We start from the raw sequence: 14345 nt of genomic DNA, 5'->3' as shown, positions 1-14345 counted from the left end.
AGTGATGGTGATGGTGGTGGTGGTAGTGATGGTAGAGGTGATGGTGTTGGTGGTAGTGATGGTGTTGGTGGTAGTGATGGTGTTGGTGGTAGTGATGGTGTTGGTGGTAGTGATGGTGTTGGTGGTAGTGATGGTGTTGGTGGTAGTGATGGTGTTGGTGGTAGTGATGGTGTTGGTGGTAGTGATGGTGGTGGTAGTGGTGATAGTGATGGTGATAGCGATGGTGGTGGTAATGGTGGTGGTGGTGGTGATAGTGATGGTGGTGGTGGTAGTGATGGTGTTGGTGGCAGTGAGGGTGGTGGTGATAGTGATGGTGGTGGTGATGAGGACAGAAACGGTGATGATGGTAATCAGGATAATAACGGTGGCGGTGTATATGTATGTAAATGTAATAGATTGAGTGTGTATCCCAGTTTTTTAAAATAGGGGCTACTCTATCCCAGTGTGTCAAGTATTTTTGTCAAGAAGGGGATCTGGCTGTAAAATACAGCCTTAAAAGTCTCCATCCAATCCATGTTACCATGCAAAGGAGGCTGTGGAAATGATGACAATGATGATGGTTTGACATTCAATAAATATATGTTTGCATACACTCAGCGGGGGGAGAGAGAGAGAGAGAGAAAGATATTAAACTTTCACAAGAAGAGAAATGACAATGACTTCGATGTTTGATAGCTTTCGGCCAACTGTTTGAAAAAGGCTAACAGGCTGAAACTTCGAACTTACTGTCAACCCATTTCTTGTAAAAGTTTCATAAAAATATAATCTACAAAAAGTATTGAGTTTAATGTTAAGTTGTTTTTATCATAACTTGACCCAAGGGCAAACAATATACATGTGTGTGTGCGTGCGCATGTGTGTATATATATATATATATGTGTGTGTGTGTGTATATGTAGATGTGGTTGTGTTGTATGAAGTTTGCTTCCCAACCACATGGCTCTGGATTCAGTCCCACTACATGCCACATTGGGCAAGGGTGCTCTACTATGCCCTTCGCCTGTCCAAAGCCTTACGAGTGGATTTGGCAGATAGAAACTGAAAGAAACCTGTTCTGTGTGTATGCATTCATGCATGCATGTATGTGTGTGTATGCATGCATGTATGTATGTATGCATGTATGTGTGTGTATGTATGCATGCTTGTGTGCATGTATGTGTGTATATGTATGCATGTATGTGTGTATATGTATTCATGTATGTGTGTGTATATGTACGCATGTGTGTGTATGTATGCATGTATATGTATTCATATGTATGTGTGCATGTATATATATATGCATGCATGCGTGTATGCATGTGTGTATACATGTATGTGTGTGTGTGTACACATGTATGCATGCATGAATAATGTGCGTGTGTGTGTATGTGTAGGTATGTTTATGTCCCTGTAACTTAATGGTGCAGCAAGAGAGACCAGGCTTTTGAAAATAAGAAAGAAAGAAAGAAAGAGTTCTGGGGTCGATTCATTTAACTAAAATTCTTCAAGACAGTGCCCCAGCATGGCCACAGCCTAATGACTAAAACAAACAAAAAGATACACACACACTCATATGTGCATGTGCATGTGTGTGTGTTATATGAATTAGTATGTATTACTTACATGTAAGAATTAGCTCCATTTTCCAGTAATGTATTAATCATCAGTTCATGACCATATCTTGCAGCAATGTGCAGCGGAGTGTTACCGTATTTATCACACGCATCTATCTCGCAACCTGTATAAATAGAAAGCAGAAAATATAGGCTCAAATTACATTCAAATGTCATCTGCTGCCACCTCTTGTTCTTGTCTGTCTGTGTGTTGTTACATGTGTGTATGAGTGTGTGTGTATTTGTGTGTGTACATGTGCACATCTATAATGCATGCATATTCTAATACATTTAATATATATTATATGCCATATTTTCTGGCATACAAATTGAATTTTCCAGGTCAAGGTTTACAGCCAAAAAAAGTAGGTTGACTTTTACACCAAGGTGACCTTGGGGGACCAAAAGTTTCCATGGGAATCGTAGCAGGATTTGGAAGGATAGTATGTAGTGTAAACATTTCAACATCATCCCTATGACAACCTGTATGCTGGAAAAACTGTCACCTACAAGTGATAATTTGGTAACCTGTATCATGCTTTCAGTAATGGGTTTTAGGTGCTTATGTACTCTTGAGCAGACAGAGACACCTCAACTTTCCCATCCTTGACCTACTGAAACATGGAGGATATGACGGCTGGAAGGAGAGATCATGGCCCCAGCGCTTGGTGGTTCCTCTTCTTAGATGAATAGACTAGAGCAATGTGAAATCAAGTACCTTGCCTAAGGATACAACATACTGCTCAGTCCAGGAATTGAACCCACAACTTCAAGAGTGTGAGCCTAATGCCCTAACAACCAAGCCACATATCTTCACACACAATTAGTATATAAATGATATACATGTATATATACTCATCTATATATGCAAATATGTATGTACATAAACATGTACCTAGAGAGGTGTGTATTGTGTATGAGTGGGGGTGCAGATGTGTGTCTGTGTGTGTGTGTATGTGTTTGTGACAAATACATATTTGATCCTCTGAAGAGGAGGTGGTGGTAAAACAAATAAATAAAAATGCCAAACTTCAATTTGGTTTTCATACCTATCCTCACCTATGGCCATGAATGTTGGATAATGACCGAAAGTGTATGATTGCAGATACAAGTGGCTGAAATGGGGTTCCTCCGAAAGATCTCTGAAGCAACATTACTTGACATGTATAGCTCAGAGATCAAGGAGTCTCTCCTCAGGCTGAGTTTCTACTTGATCAGAATATAGCAAGAGAGAATCACAAGACTGATTCTTCAATCCAAGCCAACTGGTAGGAGACCAGTGGGTGGACCAAGAATGAGGTGGTTGGACAATGTCCCATAGTCTCAATTGGTCACATTTGGGAATTCAACCAGAACGGTCATGACGGATGTTTCTGATTGGACCTTATGGCGGAGGTGCCTGGGGAGTCTACCATTACGACCCTGCCAGAAATAGTAGATTGATATTTGTGTACATAAACAAACACACTATGAATGCAGATGTGTGCATGTGTGTACATAGATGCATGTTTGCAAGTGTATATATACACATGCGTATATATGAAGTACGATATATATGCAGTAATGTATGTTAGTGTAAACATGCTAGTAAGTGTGTATATCAGCACAAATATATTACACACACACATTCATACACAAAATTTAAACCAAAACAAACATTATGTTAATAATTAGCATGCTTCTAAATTTATGTGTGTATTTCAAAGTACGTTTATATATACGTCTGCAGATGTATATATGTGTATGTATATTTGTTTCCTTGTTTTACTTGAGTTTTTCTATGCTATAATGAGTTGGATAAATACTTATTGAAGATTTACTTTTTAGCCAGATGCCTTTCCTGTTGTTAACCCTTATTTGTTTTTCAGATAAAGTATTTTTTTTTCTATTGCATTAGTCTTCAAAAGTACAAATCTAGAGCATGACTTGTTAAAGTATGTCAACATGACATAACATCACTTTGCTGAAATAGTTTCACAGAAACATTCATATACACATATGATAGTCTTCCATACAATTTCTGCCTACCAATTCCATTTGCAAGACATTGGCAGCGAGAGACTCAAGATACCACACTGAGAACTCAAAATCATGTTATGAAGTGCACACCACGTTTGCACAGCCATGTCTGTACCAATACATGCATATACACACAATGGGCATCTTTCAGTTTCTGTCTACCAAATCCACATACAAGACTTTGATCAGCCCAGGGTTATGGTAGAAGACATTGCTCAAGGTGTCATGTAGTAGAACTGAACCTGAAACAATTATGGCTGGGAAGCAAATTTCTTAACCACGCAGCCATACTTGCATCTACATGCATACATCTTAAGTTATGTTTTACTTTTCAATACTGACTGATCCCATTGCTCTCAAAAATGAGAAGGTCAGAGGGTCTTTAGAAATAGTCAGTTAGGTCTTTAACAAAAAAACAAGGGATGCCCCATAATTCAGGAACCTCTGCATGGTCACTCATGTCCACAATAGGACATTTCTTGCTGAAGCAAACAAGGGAGCCTCTATGCATCACTCACCAACCATATACTATACCATCATAGGGTCCTGCCAATCACACACACACAGTACCATTGTAGATTTCCTCAATCAAGAATCATTTGGGGGTAAGACAAAAACAATGAACCAACCAAAAGAGGATCTGCTCACCATACTCAATTAAGGTCTGTGCCCGAGTAAATCTGCCATGAAGGGCAGTCATATGAAGAGGTGTACGGCCATCTTGGCACTGAAATGGAGAAAGGCAACAAGCGAAAAAAAAAAAAAAGAAAAAAGAAACCATTAATGTGTGAAGAAAAAGGCATGTGAAGGTCAGTGGCACAAGAGAGGGAGAGAGAGAAAGAAAATAAGAGAAAACAGAAAATGGGCATAAAAACATTATTATGAATATCAACAACAGTAATATGAAAAATTTAATTATAAAGAGCAGGGATAAAATTATCTCAGCATTGTAACTAGATAGCTGAATATAGTGGTGGTTACTGTGAAAGTGGATACAGAAGGGGTTATTTCAGGGAAGTACTGCCCGTAGGGTCTATTTTGGTGAAAGTACAAACAGGAGCTGTTTTGGTAATGATACTGCTTGTAGGAACTATTTTGATGTGCCTGTAGGAGCTGTTTTGTTGAGAATACAAACTGCAGGGTCTGTTTGGGCGACAGTACTGCTTGCAGAGGCCGTTTGGGCAACAGTACTGCCTGCAGGGGCTGTTTCGGTGACAGTACTGCCTGCAGGGTCTGTTTGGGTGACAGTACTGCTTGCAGAGGCCGTTTGGCAACAGTACTGCCTGCAGGGGCTGTTTGGGTGACAGTACTGCCTGCAGGGTCTGTTTGGCCGACAGTACTGCCTGCAGGGTCTGTTTGGGCGACAGTACTGCCTGCAGGGTCTGTTTGGGTGACAGTACTGCCTGCAGGGTCCGTTTCGGCGACAGTACAGCCTGCAGGGGCCGTTTGGGTGACAGTATTGCCTCCAAGGAGCTGTTTCGGCAACAGTACTGCCTGCAAGGGGTGGTTTGGGCAACAGTACAATAGTGCTGCTAGTAAGAACTATTTCAGTCAATAGCTCTACCTATAGGGGTTGTTTTGGCAACATTATTGCTTGTAGATGCTGATGTGGTGACTTTATTTGTAGGAGTGTTTGGTGATGGCATCAATTAGAATATGTTCTGGTGACTGTAGGGAATATGCAGGCCTGCATTAAACAACGAAGTTAAATAAACACTCCAGAAGAAGGGTCAGTGCACTCCAAGGATCATGCAGATCAGTAAGTTATTGAAAGGCACTTAATGCAAAAATGAAGGTGATTAAAATCACCTAGGTTATTGAATTGGCCAAATTTCAAGAAAACAAAAGCAAGCACAAGTCAGTAGTTAACATTAGAACATGCTAGGCAGGCAGAGCTGATGACTGGTTGAAGTTCCAAGATCTCCTCTACCTTCACGTTAATACAGAACAAGATAGTAACCCCATAAATTCCTTCCATCCTACAAGCAAAATATAATTTATCCTTCCTGATTGATTATTACATATATATATATATATATATATATATATATGATCAAAGTGTATGAACACCACAATATGTTTATAAAAAGGAATACAAAAAATGGGATAAGAACGCAAAACATCCAGACAGAGGATGCAAAAAAGGGACAAGAAAAAACATGGATGGGTCATTCGAAACTTCAAATGACTTGTCTGTGTTTTTTCTTGTCCCTTTTTTGTATCCTCTGTCTGGATGTTTTGCATTGTTGTCCCATTTTTTTGTATTCCTTTATATATATATATATATATATACACACACATATATATATATACATACATACATACATACATACACATATCATGTAGTGTGCATGTGTGTGTGTGTATGTGTACATGTGTTTTAGGGAGTTACATTGACTTTTACCATCTAAATTACGTACAAATTAAATTATCTGTTCAATTGATTGGTAAATGTATGAATGTTACAACTTCACATTTCTACTACTCATAAGACACACAAACCAAAGACATCTCTCCCTAGAATCTCACACATTTCATCAGGCCATCCAATTTTCCCAAAGCCACACCCTTTTTCTCTCTAAATCCCACACCAAACACCACAAGCTGCTAGTCCTCTCTTCTAGAGATAATTACCACCACCAATGAGCTAACAAGGGACTCTGTACAGGATTGCTCAGCTTGCTAGAAGTAGCAAGCAAATCACCATCACACATCCTAGATCCTTACTCCCCCACCCACCAAAAAGAACACTATGATGAAATCAGACAACCTTATAAAACAGGTTGGCCATAGTTGGACTGCCTCTGACCATAGTTCTGTGTATGGAGAGTTGACTTGGGGTCTAAATAACAAGCTAAATACAAGACCAAGGGAGCTTTTTGGCAACAATGATGAATCTCCTGGAAACTGTTCAGAAACCTGCAACCAAATGAATACCCGCTTTCTGGTATCTGCCATACCCTGAATGTCTTGTGTTTTGGAGCATGGACACATTAAAGCTCCAATGTCTGGCAACTGAGTCGGTGGACATTCACAAGTTTGCCCACTATTTTACCAACAACATCCTTGGGGAGCTTTTTGAATTCTATAATGTCTAACACTCATGGACATGCTTAGAAATTCAATAAACACAACACAGCACCCATGAATTCCAGAAACATTTTTTTCATGCTCAGAGTTGCTGAAGCATGGAATAAATTACCTGCATCAGTTGTTAGCTGCTTTCAGGACACTACATCTTCCAAGACTTCCTGGTTTCCTGAAATTCACCAACAGCACATCTGATGTCCTCCCACCCTTTTTTTTTTGTAAGCAACTCATTCACTGTTCACTTCCTGTGCACTATTCTATGTACTGTTCCTGCAGTTTTGGATACTTTTCCAGATGAGCTGCAGTGCACCTGGGCAGTATGCAATGAGTGCATTATATATATATTAGGTGCAGGAATGGCTGTGTGGTAAGAAGCTTGCTTCCCAACCACATGGTTCCAGGTTCAGTCCAACTGCGTGGCACCTTGAGCAAGTGTCTTCTCTTCTACTATAGCTGACCAAAGACTTGTGAGTGGATTTCGTAGATGGAAACTGAAAGAAGCCCATCATATATGTGTGTGTGTGTGTGTATTTCTGTGTCTGTGTTTGTCCTCCTGCCATTGCTTTATAACCAATATTAGTGTGTTTATGTCCCAGTAATTTAGTTCATCAAAAGAAACCGATAGAATAAGTACTAGGCTTACAAAGAATAAGTCCTGGAGATCGATTTGTTCAACTGAAGGTGGTGCCCCAGCATGGCCGCAGTCAAATGACTAAAAGAATATCCCCATATTTAGAGGCAGCCGATTTGCCAGTACAGAGAGGTGAAGAAAGATAATCTAAAACAACCAAAAAAAGTGTAAAAGAAGAAAAAAAAAAGCTATGGTTATCACACCCACACAAATTTTTTTGAAGGATGAATCAAAGCTGAAAGCCTTCTTCATGCAAGCTTTCTATGGACATGCATACACACTGACACACAATAACCTCCATTTGAAAAGACACACACACACACACATCATGCGTTGTATATTGGTGGGTATCTTTATATGGGTTACCTAGATGTGTGTGCAAATGTATTTTCTTACTGTTTGTAATGTGCGTATTATATATATATATGCGCAAGTGTCTGGATGTATTTATGAGTTTATGTATGTAGGTATGTGCATCTTAAATGTGTGCATGCACACACACATATATATAGATATATATATGCATATGAGAATGAGTGTGTGTGTGTGTGTGTGTGTGAATTTATTGACCTGCAGGAGGAGGAAATAAGGAATACAAATAAAACTGAACAAAACACACACAGTGCACACTAACAAGTTGAACACCTACGCGTGCATTTCTTCGCACTTGTCATTCGCCGTTTATGTCTCTCCTGTAGAGAGAGAGGGTGGAAGAAAAAAATATATATAGAAACAGATAGATAGATAAATAGATAGATAGATAGATAGTCAGACAGATAGGTAGACAGATAGATACAGAGGCAGACAGATACAAATAGAGAAAATATATATATATATATATATATATAGGGTGCGATGGGTAAATTGTTGCCATTTTATATTTCTAATTTCATGCATGTACATTGTTTTTGATTTTGTCGACTACACAGTATAGTAAGGTTAGTTGGGGACCGTTTGTGAGAAAAACAGCACCATGACCCAATTCTCTCTGCCAGAAATTTGGAAATGATATGCAATACTACTTGCCAGATGCTTCAATATGGACATTTCAGAGTGTTCGGGTGTCAATCTGAGGACATGTACTAAGAATAATCAAAATTAAACATCCAAACAACATCATTGTTTGGAGTGACCACTAGTGATGGCGATGTTATGCCTCCATTCATCTTTCCACGCTACCTCAGACTCAACACAGAGGCCTACATCAAGTGCCTGGAGGAAGTAGTGCTGCTCTTGGTCAAGAGGATGGCTGCTGGAACACCCTATGTCAAGCAACAGGACTCTGCACCATTCCACAGAAGCTAAAGAACCCAGCCGTAGGTGTCTGACAATTTCTGCGACCACATAATCCTTAACATCAGGTCACCTAGTAACCCAGACTGCAACCCCCTCGATTATTATGTGCGGAGCACAGTTGAGTAAGAGACCAACAAAACTCCTTGTAACACCAAAAACGAACTGAAAGCAAGGATTATGGCAGCATTCATCAACTTAAACAAGGAGACTATCTAGAAGAGTTGCAGGAGATTCTGAAGTCATCTGGAGGCCATGGTTGAAGCCATGTAGCAATTTTACTTACTTGGCAAATACAATATATCTTAAAATGAGATCCCCGTGTTATTTTCATTTTTGTGCAATTTAGACAACAGTTTATTCACCACACCCTGTATACAGACATACATTATATATATATATATATATATATATATATTATATATATATATGATAGATAGATAGATAGATGAATATACATAGATATAGGCAGAGGCATTTCATCTTACATATATTTTCCATACTTGCATGGGTCAGAGGAATGTTATTGAGTCAGGCTTTATAGCTGGACGCTCTGTTGTTAACCCCGCTAGTCAAGTAAATAATCTCAAATCCTACATAGATTGGATCTGGCAGCAGAACTGACTAGAACAACAGTGCTCACACATCGTGACTTTTATAAAAGTGATTGGAAATGTAAACACACATTATGTGTGTGTGTGTGTTGTGTGTGTGTGTGTGTATATATATATATAATGTATGTGACATTGGTCTTCTTTCAGTTTCTGCTTTCCAAATTGACACAGAAGGCATTGGTCAGAAGCCGTTGTCCATGGTGACACACAATGGGATTAAATATCTGAAACCCATGTGGTTGGAAAGTGGACAAAACAGTCATATATGCATGCATATATATATATATGTATGTGTGTACACACAAAGTGTTATTGATGACATAAAAGACACACTGATATATTAGAGGCACTGGATTCAGTCCCACTCTGTGGCACCTTGAGCAGGTGTCTTCGATAGCCTCAGGCCAACTGAGGCCTTGTGAGGGGATTTGCTATATGGAAACTGAAAGAAGCCTGTTGTATACATATATACATATCTGTGTGTGTGTCATTGTGTTTGTGCCCCACCTGTACTTGACAACTGGATTTGGTGTGTTTACATCCCCATAACTTAGCAGTTTGGCAAAGGACACCGATAGAATAAGTACAAGATTTAAAAACAAAATATAAGTACTGGAGGAGTTGATGCAATTGACTAATAATTCAAGGCAGTGCTCCAGCAATGCCAGTCTAATGAAGAAAATGTTGAGAGCTACTTCCAAGTTTTAATTATGGACTGTCCCTCAGACAGTCCATAATGCTGAAATTTTGAATGAAATGCCAACCTTTTGCCTTGTGAAATACTATAATCCTTCAGCATATTGTGGTTCACCTATCGCAGTTTATTATTTAAACTTACGTTGATTTCTCTGTGGTGTTGTTTTGTATTTATAATAAAATAAATATACACAAATTATAAAAATAATTTTTAAAATATACAGTACAGTACTGTTTCTACTTTGCAGATTTTCACCTGTTGCGGGGGATTTTGAAAAGTAACACCCGTGATAATTGACGGATTACTGTATAATAATATAAATATGGTACTCAAAGGCATTGAGTGATCCTTCAGTTTACTAGGGTTTGTCGTTATACATAAACACAAACATTAACACATGTCTATATCTATATATATACATGAAAGAGAGAGATGAAAGAAAGAGTCGAAAGGAGAAACATGAAATAGACACAGAAGTGAGGAAGACTAACAGACATTTTACAGGGGGACTGCATCCAAGGAGTGACTAGTTGCACATCTAAACAGCTAACTCAATTATGGTTGCGACTACATTGAAAGCAGACATGGGGAGTGCACTGAAGAGAAGAGTGTACAACAAGAGACATGGATGAATATATGAATGGAGGAACGGCTGTACAAACAAGTTTATGAATGATTCCAGTGATGTCTGAAGGAAAGATACAGGATGTTTGTTCAAAAGAAGACACTGAATTAGTGGGAAACACTAATTAAATTTAATCCTTGATCCCCTTCCAAACTAGCCCATTCAACTCTATTACATAATTTGTTTTTAATATATATATATATATCTTTTTTTTATATACACTCATACCTCAGTACTACGGACCTCCCTTTAACGGATTTCGGAAGCAGCAAACAAAATCATGGCATATCAACAACACCTCTTCACCATCCATGGTAAGTCTGATTTTAAATTAAAAATGTTGAACTTCCTGTATCATAAGTGTATATTTATAGTATACAGGTATTTTACATTGTTAGATTGCATAGAGTGCTTGATTAAAAGTACAGTACTCTATTTATTCCTCTGTCCTTCGTAATGTAATTGTTGATATTAGCCACTTGTAGCATAACCTAACCTTAGTGTCGGTACCTGTGGACAATTGGTTTCATTGAACTGATGTTCCCCGTCTTTAGTCTGTAGTACCGAAGAAGGAGTGTATTTTACTTGTTTCAATCATTAGACTGCAGCCATGCTGGAGCATCACCTCGAAGGGTTTTAGTTGAACAAATCAACTCCAGGACTTACTTTTTTAGACCTGGTATTTATTCTATTGATCTCATTTCCTGAATTGCTAAGTTACAGGGATGTAACACTGGCTGTCAAGCGGTGGTGAGAGACAAACACTAACACAGATATATACATATACATAAAGGATGGGCTTCTTTCAGTTTCCATCTACCAAATCCACTCACAAGGATTTGGTCAGCCTGAGGTTATAGTAGAAGACACTTGCCTAAGATGCCATGGAATGGGACTGAGCCCTGAACTATGTGGTTGGGAAGCAAGCTTCTTACCACACAGCCATGCCTGTATAAGGTACATTTATTCCAATCTTTTCAGCATGTCAAAGAGCTGAGTGGGTTGGGGGAGGTAGTATTGTTTACAGGGGACATAAATGTCACCACTGGTCAAGTGGTGCCAATATAAAAACACACAGACAAACACACACACGTGTGTATGCATTTACAATGGGCTTCCATACAATCTCCATCGACCAAATTTCACGTACAAAGCACTCGTGAAGCTAAAGCAATGGTAGAAGACACTTGCCCAAGGTGCTATGCAGAAGGATTGAACTTAAAACCATGTGGTTGCAAAGTGAACTTTTAACCACACACAAATACAAAGATTTTGTAACCCATATTCTAGAAACGCTATGAAAACTCATCTCACAGAAAACAGTAAGACGGTAACCCCTCAAACAGTGTAATGTATTAGGGTTGGTAGTAGTGGTGCTGGGAGGGGGTGGGATGAAGGTAAGGTTTATTTCAATGTTTCTCAACCATTCTTTACCTAGGGACCCTTTTGATTTTTCTAGGCATCATAAATATTCAACGTTTAAAAAAAAATCTTATTATATATTTAAAATATTATTAGAAATTATATAAAAAAAATTATCAAAATATTTTGTGTATAGCAGTAATATAAACAATTTATTGTAAGAAAATTTTATATGGACCCCGGTCAAAGACCACTGGTTTATTTCATAAAACTGATGACCCAGACAACAGCTTCAGCCCTGCTTAAATATCATAAAATGGGATCAGTTAGGGAATGGAATATGGTAAACAGAACAAGATGGTCAATAAATAGTAAGTAAATAGTCCTTAATTTACCTGGACTTTGGGATCAGAACCTGCCTTAATGAGGAGTTCAAGACACATACCACCATGGGTTGATGCAGCAGCATAGTGTAAAGGAGTCTGTAAGACAAGTTGGTTTTGGATTATATATATAATAGGTAGAATAGAATAAATTATGAACTGGCAATTGAAGGCATCAAATCTTTTATAGCATATTCATACAGAGGAGAGAATAAAAATACATAAATATAATCCAGAGGGTGAAAGGTCATAATGATTTAGAGTAGATGGGTACAAATCCAGGAAAATAATTTGAGAGACCCTTCATGTTGACTCAACTTGAATAGGTAAGTAAAATCCAGAGGATCACTGGTGAAAATTTTTTAAGTGCTGAATAGCAAAGTGTAGATAGTTCTTTACAGCTGTTTCTGGAGTTGGTGCATAATAAAAGTACTTCTGTGCATTTTACCTACATATACATAATGTAGATGGGTGCAATTTATATTATATGAAACAGCACAGTATAAATGACATGAGTGACTCAGCCCACCATCAAACGATAAATGGAATTAGCAGTTTTTACAGCTCATTTTACAGGGTCAAGTGCCAAAAATACAAAGAGAGACAAAACTTACAAAGGTTAAGAAAATTTTCAGTTGATAAATTAATGTTTGCGAGTGGATGTTTTTGTATGTGGCTGAGAGTGTGTATGTGTGTGTGTGACAAAGTTGACAAATCTAGAAAATAGAAATTGATGTAATGTGTGTGTGTGTGTGCACACATGAAATGAATATGCATGTGTGCAAGAGCGTATGTATGCGTAAATGGGTGCATGCAAATGTGTGGATATGTGTGTGTGTATACATGCAAGTGGGTATACTCTTTACTCTTTTACTTGTTTCAGTCATTTGATTGTGGCCATGCTGAAGCACTGCCTTTAGTTGAGCCCAGGACTTATTCTTTGTAAGCCTAGTACTTATTCTATCGGTCTCTTTTGCTGAACCGCTAAGTTATGGGATGTAAACACACCATCATCGGTTGTCAAGCGATGCTGGGGGGACAAACACAGACACACAAACATATACATACACATGCATATATATCTATATATACACACACACACACACGACGGGTTTCTTTCAGTTTCCGTCTACCAAATCCACTCACAAGGCTTTGGTTGCCCCAAGGCTATAGTAGAAGACACTTGCCCAAGGTGCCACGCAGTGAGACTGAACCCAGAACCATGTGGTTGGTAAGCAAGCTACTTACCACACAGCCACTCCTGCGCCTGCAAATGCGTGGATGTGTGTGTGTGTAAGCAATAATCTGTACTGTAAAGTTTAAGTTGAAAATAAATTAAAAAAAAGAAACCCAAAACATCAGCAATAGCAATAAATAAAAGAAAAAAGAATTAAAGTTTAGAGTTTGAACTAGATATTCTGAAGATGCCAGAACAGGAGAAAGAGGAATAGTAGTAGGAGGAGATAGAGGTGGAGGTTTTGACCAGTACTCACCATGCCTCTGTGGTTCACAGAATTGATGTTTGCATTGTAGAGAATCAACTCTCGTACCGCCAGATCCTTGCCATTGAGAGAGGCGACATGAAGCGGAGTATTGCCATAGACATTCACAGCATCAACCTCTACACCCAATTCCAAGAGCAACTTGACGACATTTTCCTGCCCATTTGCACAGCTCGTGTGGAGTGGAGTGTACATCTGAAACACCAAGTTAGAGAGAGAGAGAGAGACAGCATAAATTATAAAAAAGACACTTTTGATGGCAGAACATTTACGGTGAAGGTAGAAATCTTTATTACATACCTTATAATATTCATTATCACTTAAAGCAGTGGTTCCCAAACTTTTTCAGAATCCTAATGTTTCTTGTTATACATACCAATACATACATCTAAGAGCCTCTTAAATTCTATTGTGGACCCTCAATTTACTATTATGCTATGTGCCGTGCTAGCGGGTCGCAAAGAGCACCATACGAGTGTGATTGTTGATAGAGCAGCAAACCAGCTTCCGTGCCAGTGGCACATAAAAGGCACCATT

The 14345-nt window shown here is 38.6% G+C and overlaps 1 protein-coding gene across 4 annotated transcripts in view; it reads right to left on the bottom strand.

The window, feature by feature from the left end:
- The window catches only part of LOC115216830 (serine/threonine-protein phosphatase 6 regulatory ankyrin repeat subunit A), a 174016-nt gene that overhangs the window by 91812 nt on the left and 67859 nt on the right, over positions 1–14345 (bottom strand). For all 4 annotated transcript variants that reach the window (XM_036506750.1, XM_036506751.1, XM_029786418.2 and 1 more), the window contains exons 6-9: positions 13800–14003; positions 12319–12405; positions 4260–4338; positions 1603–1717 (exon numbers count right to left, since the gene is read on the bottom strand). In XM_036506750.1, coding sequence (XP_036362643.1) covers positions 1603–1717; positions 4260–4338; positions 12319–12405; positions 13800–14003 — 485 coding nt within the window. The remainder of the gene's footprint in view (positions 1–1602; positions 1718–4259; positions 4339–12318; positions 12406–13799; positions 14004–14345) is intronic.

This window comes from Octopus sinensis, linkage group LG10 (genome assembly GCF_006345805.1).
Source record: "Octopus sinensis linkage group LG10, ASM634580v1, whole genome shotgun sequence".
Taxonomy (NCBI): domain Eukaryota; kingdom Metazoa; phylum Mollusca; class Cephalopoda; order Octopoda; family Octopodidae; genus Octopus; species Octopus sinensis.
The sequence above is the reverse complement of the archived record's forward strand: the minus strand, read 5'-3'. Positions and strand labels throughout refer to the sequence as shown.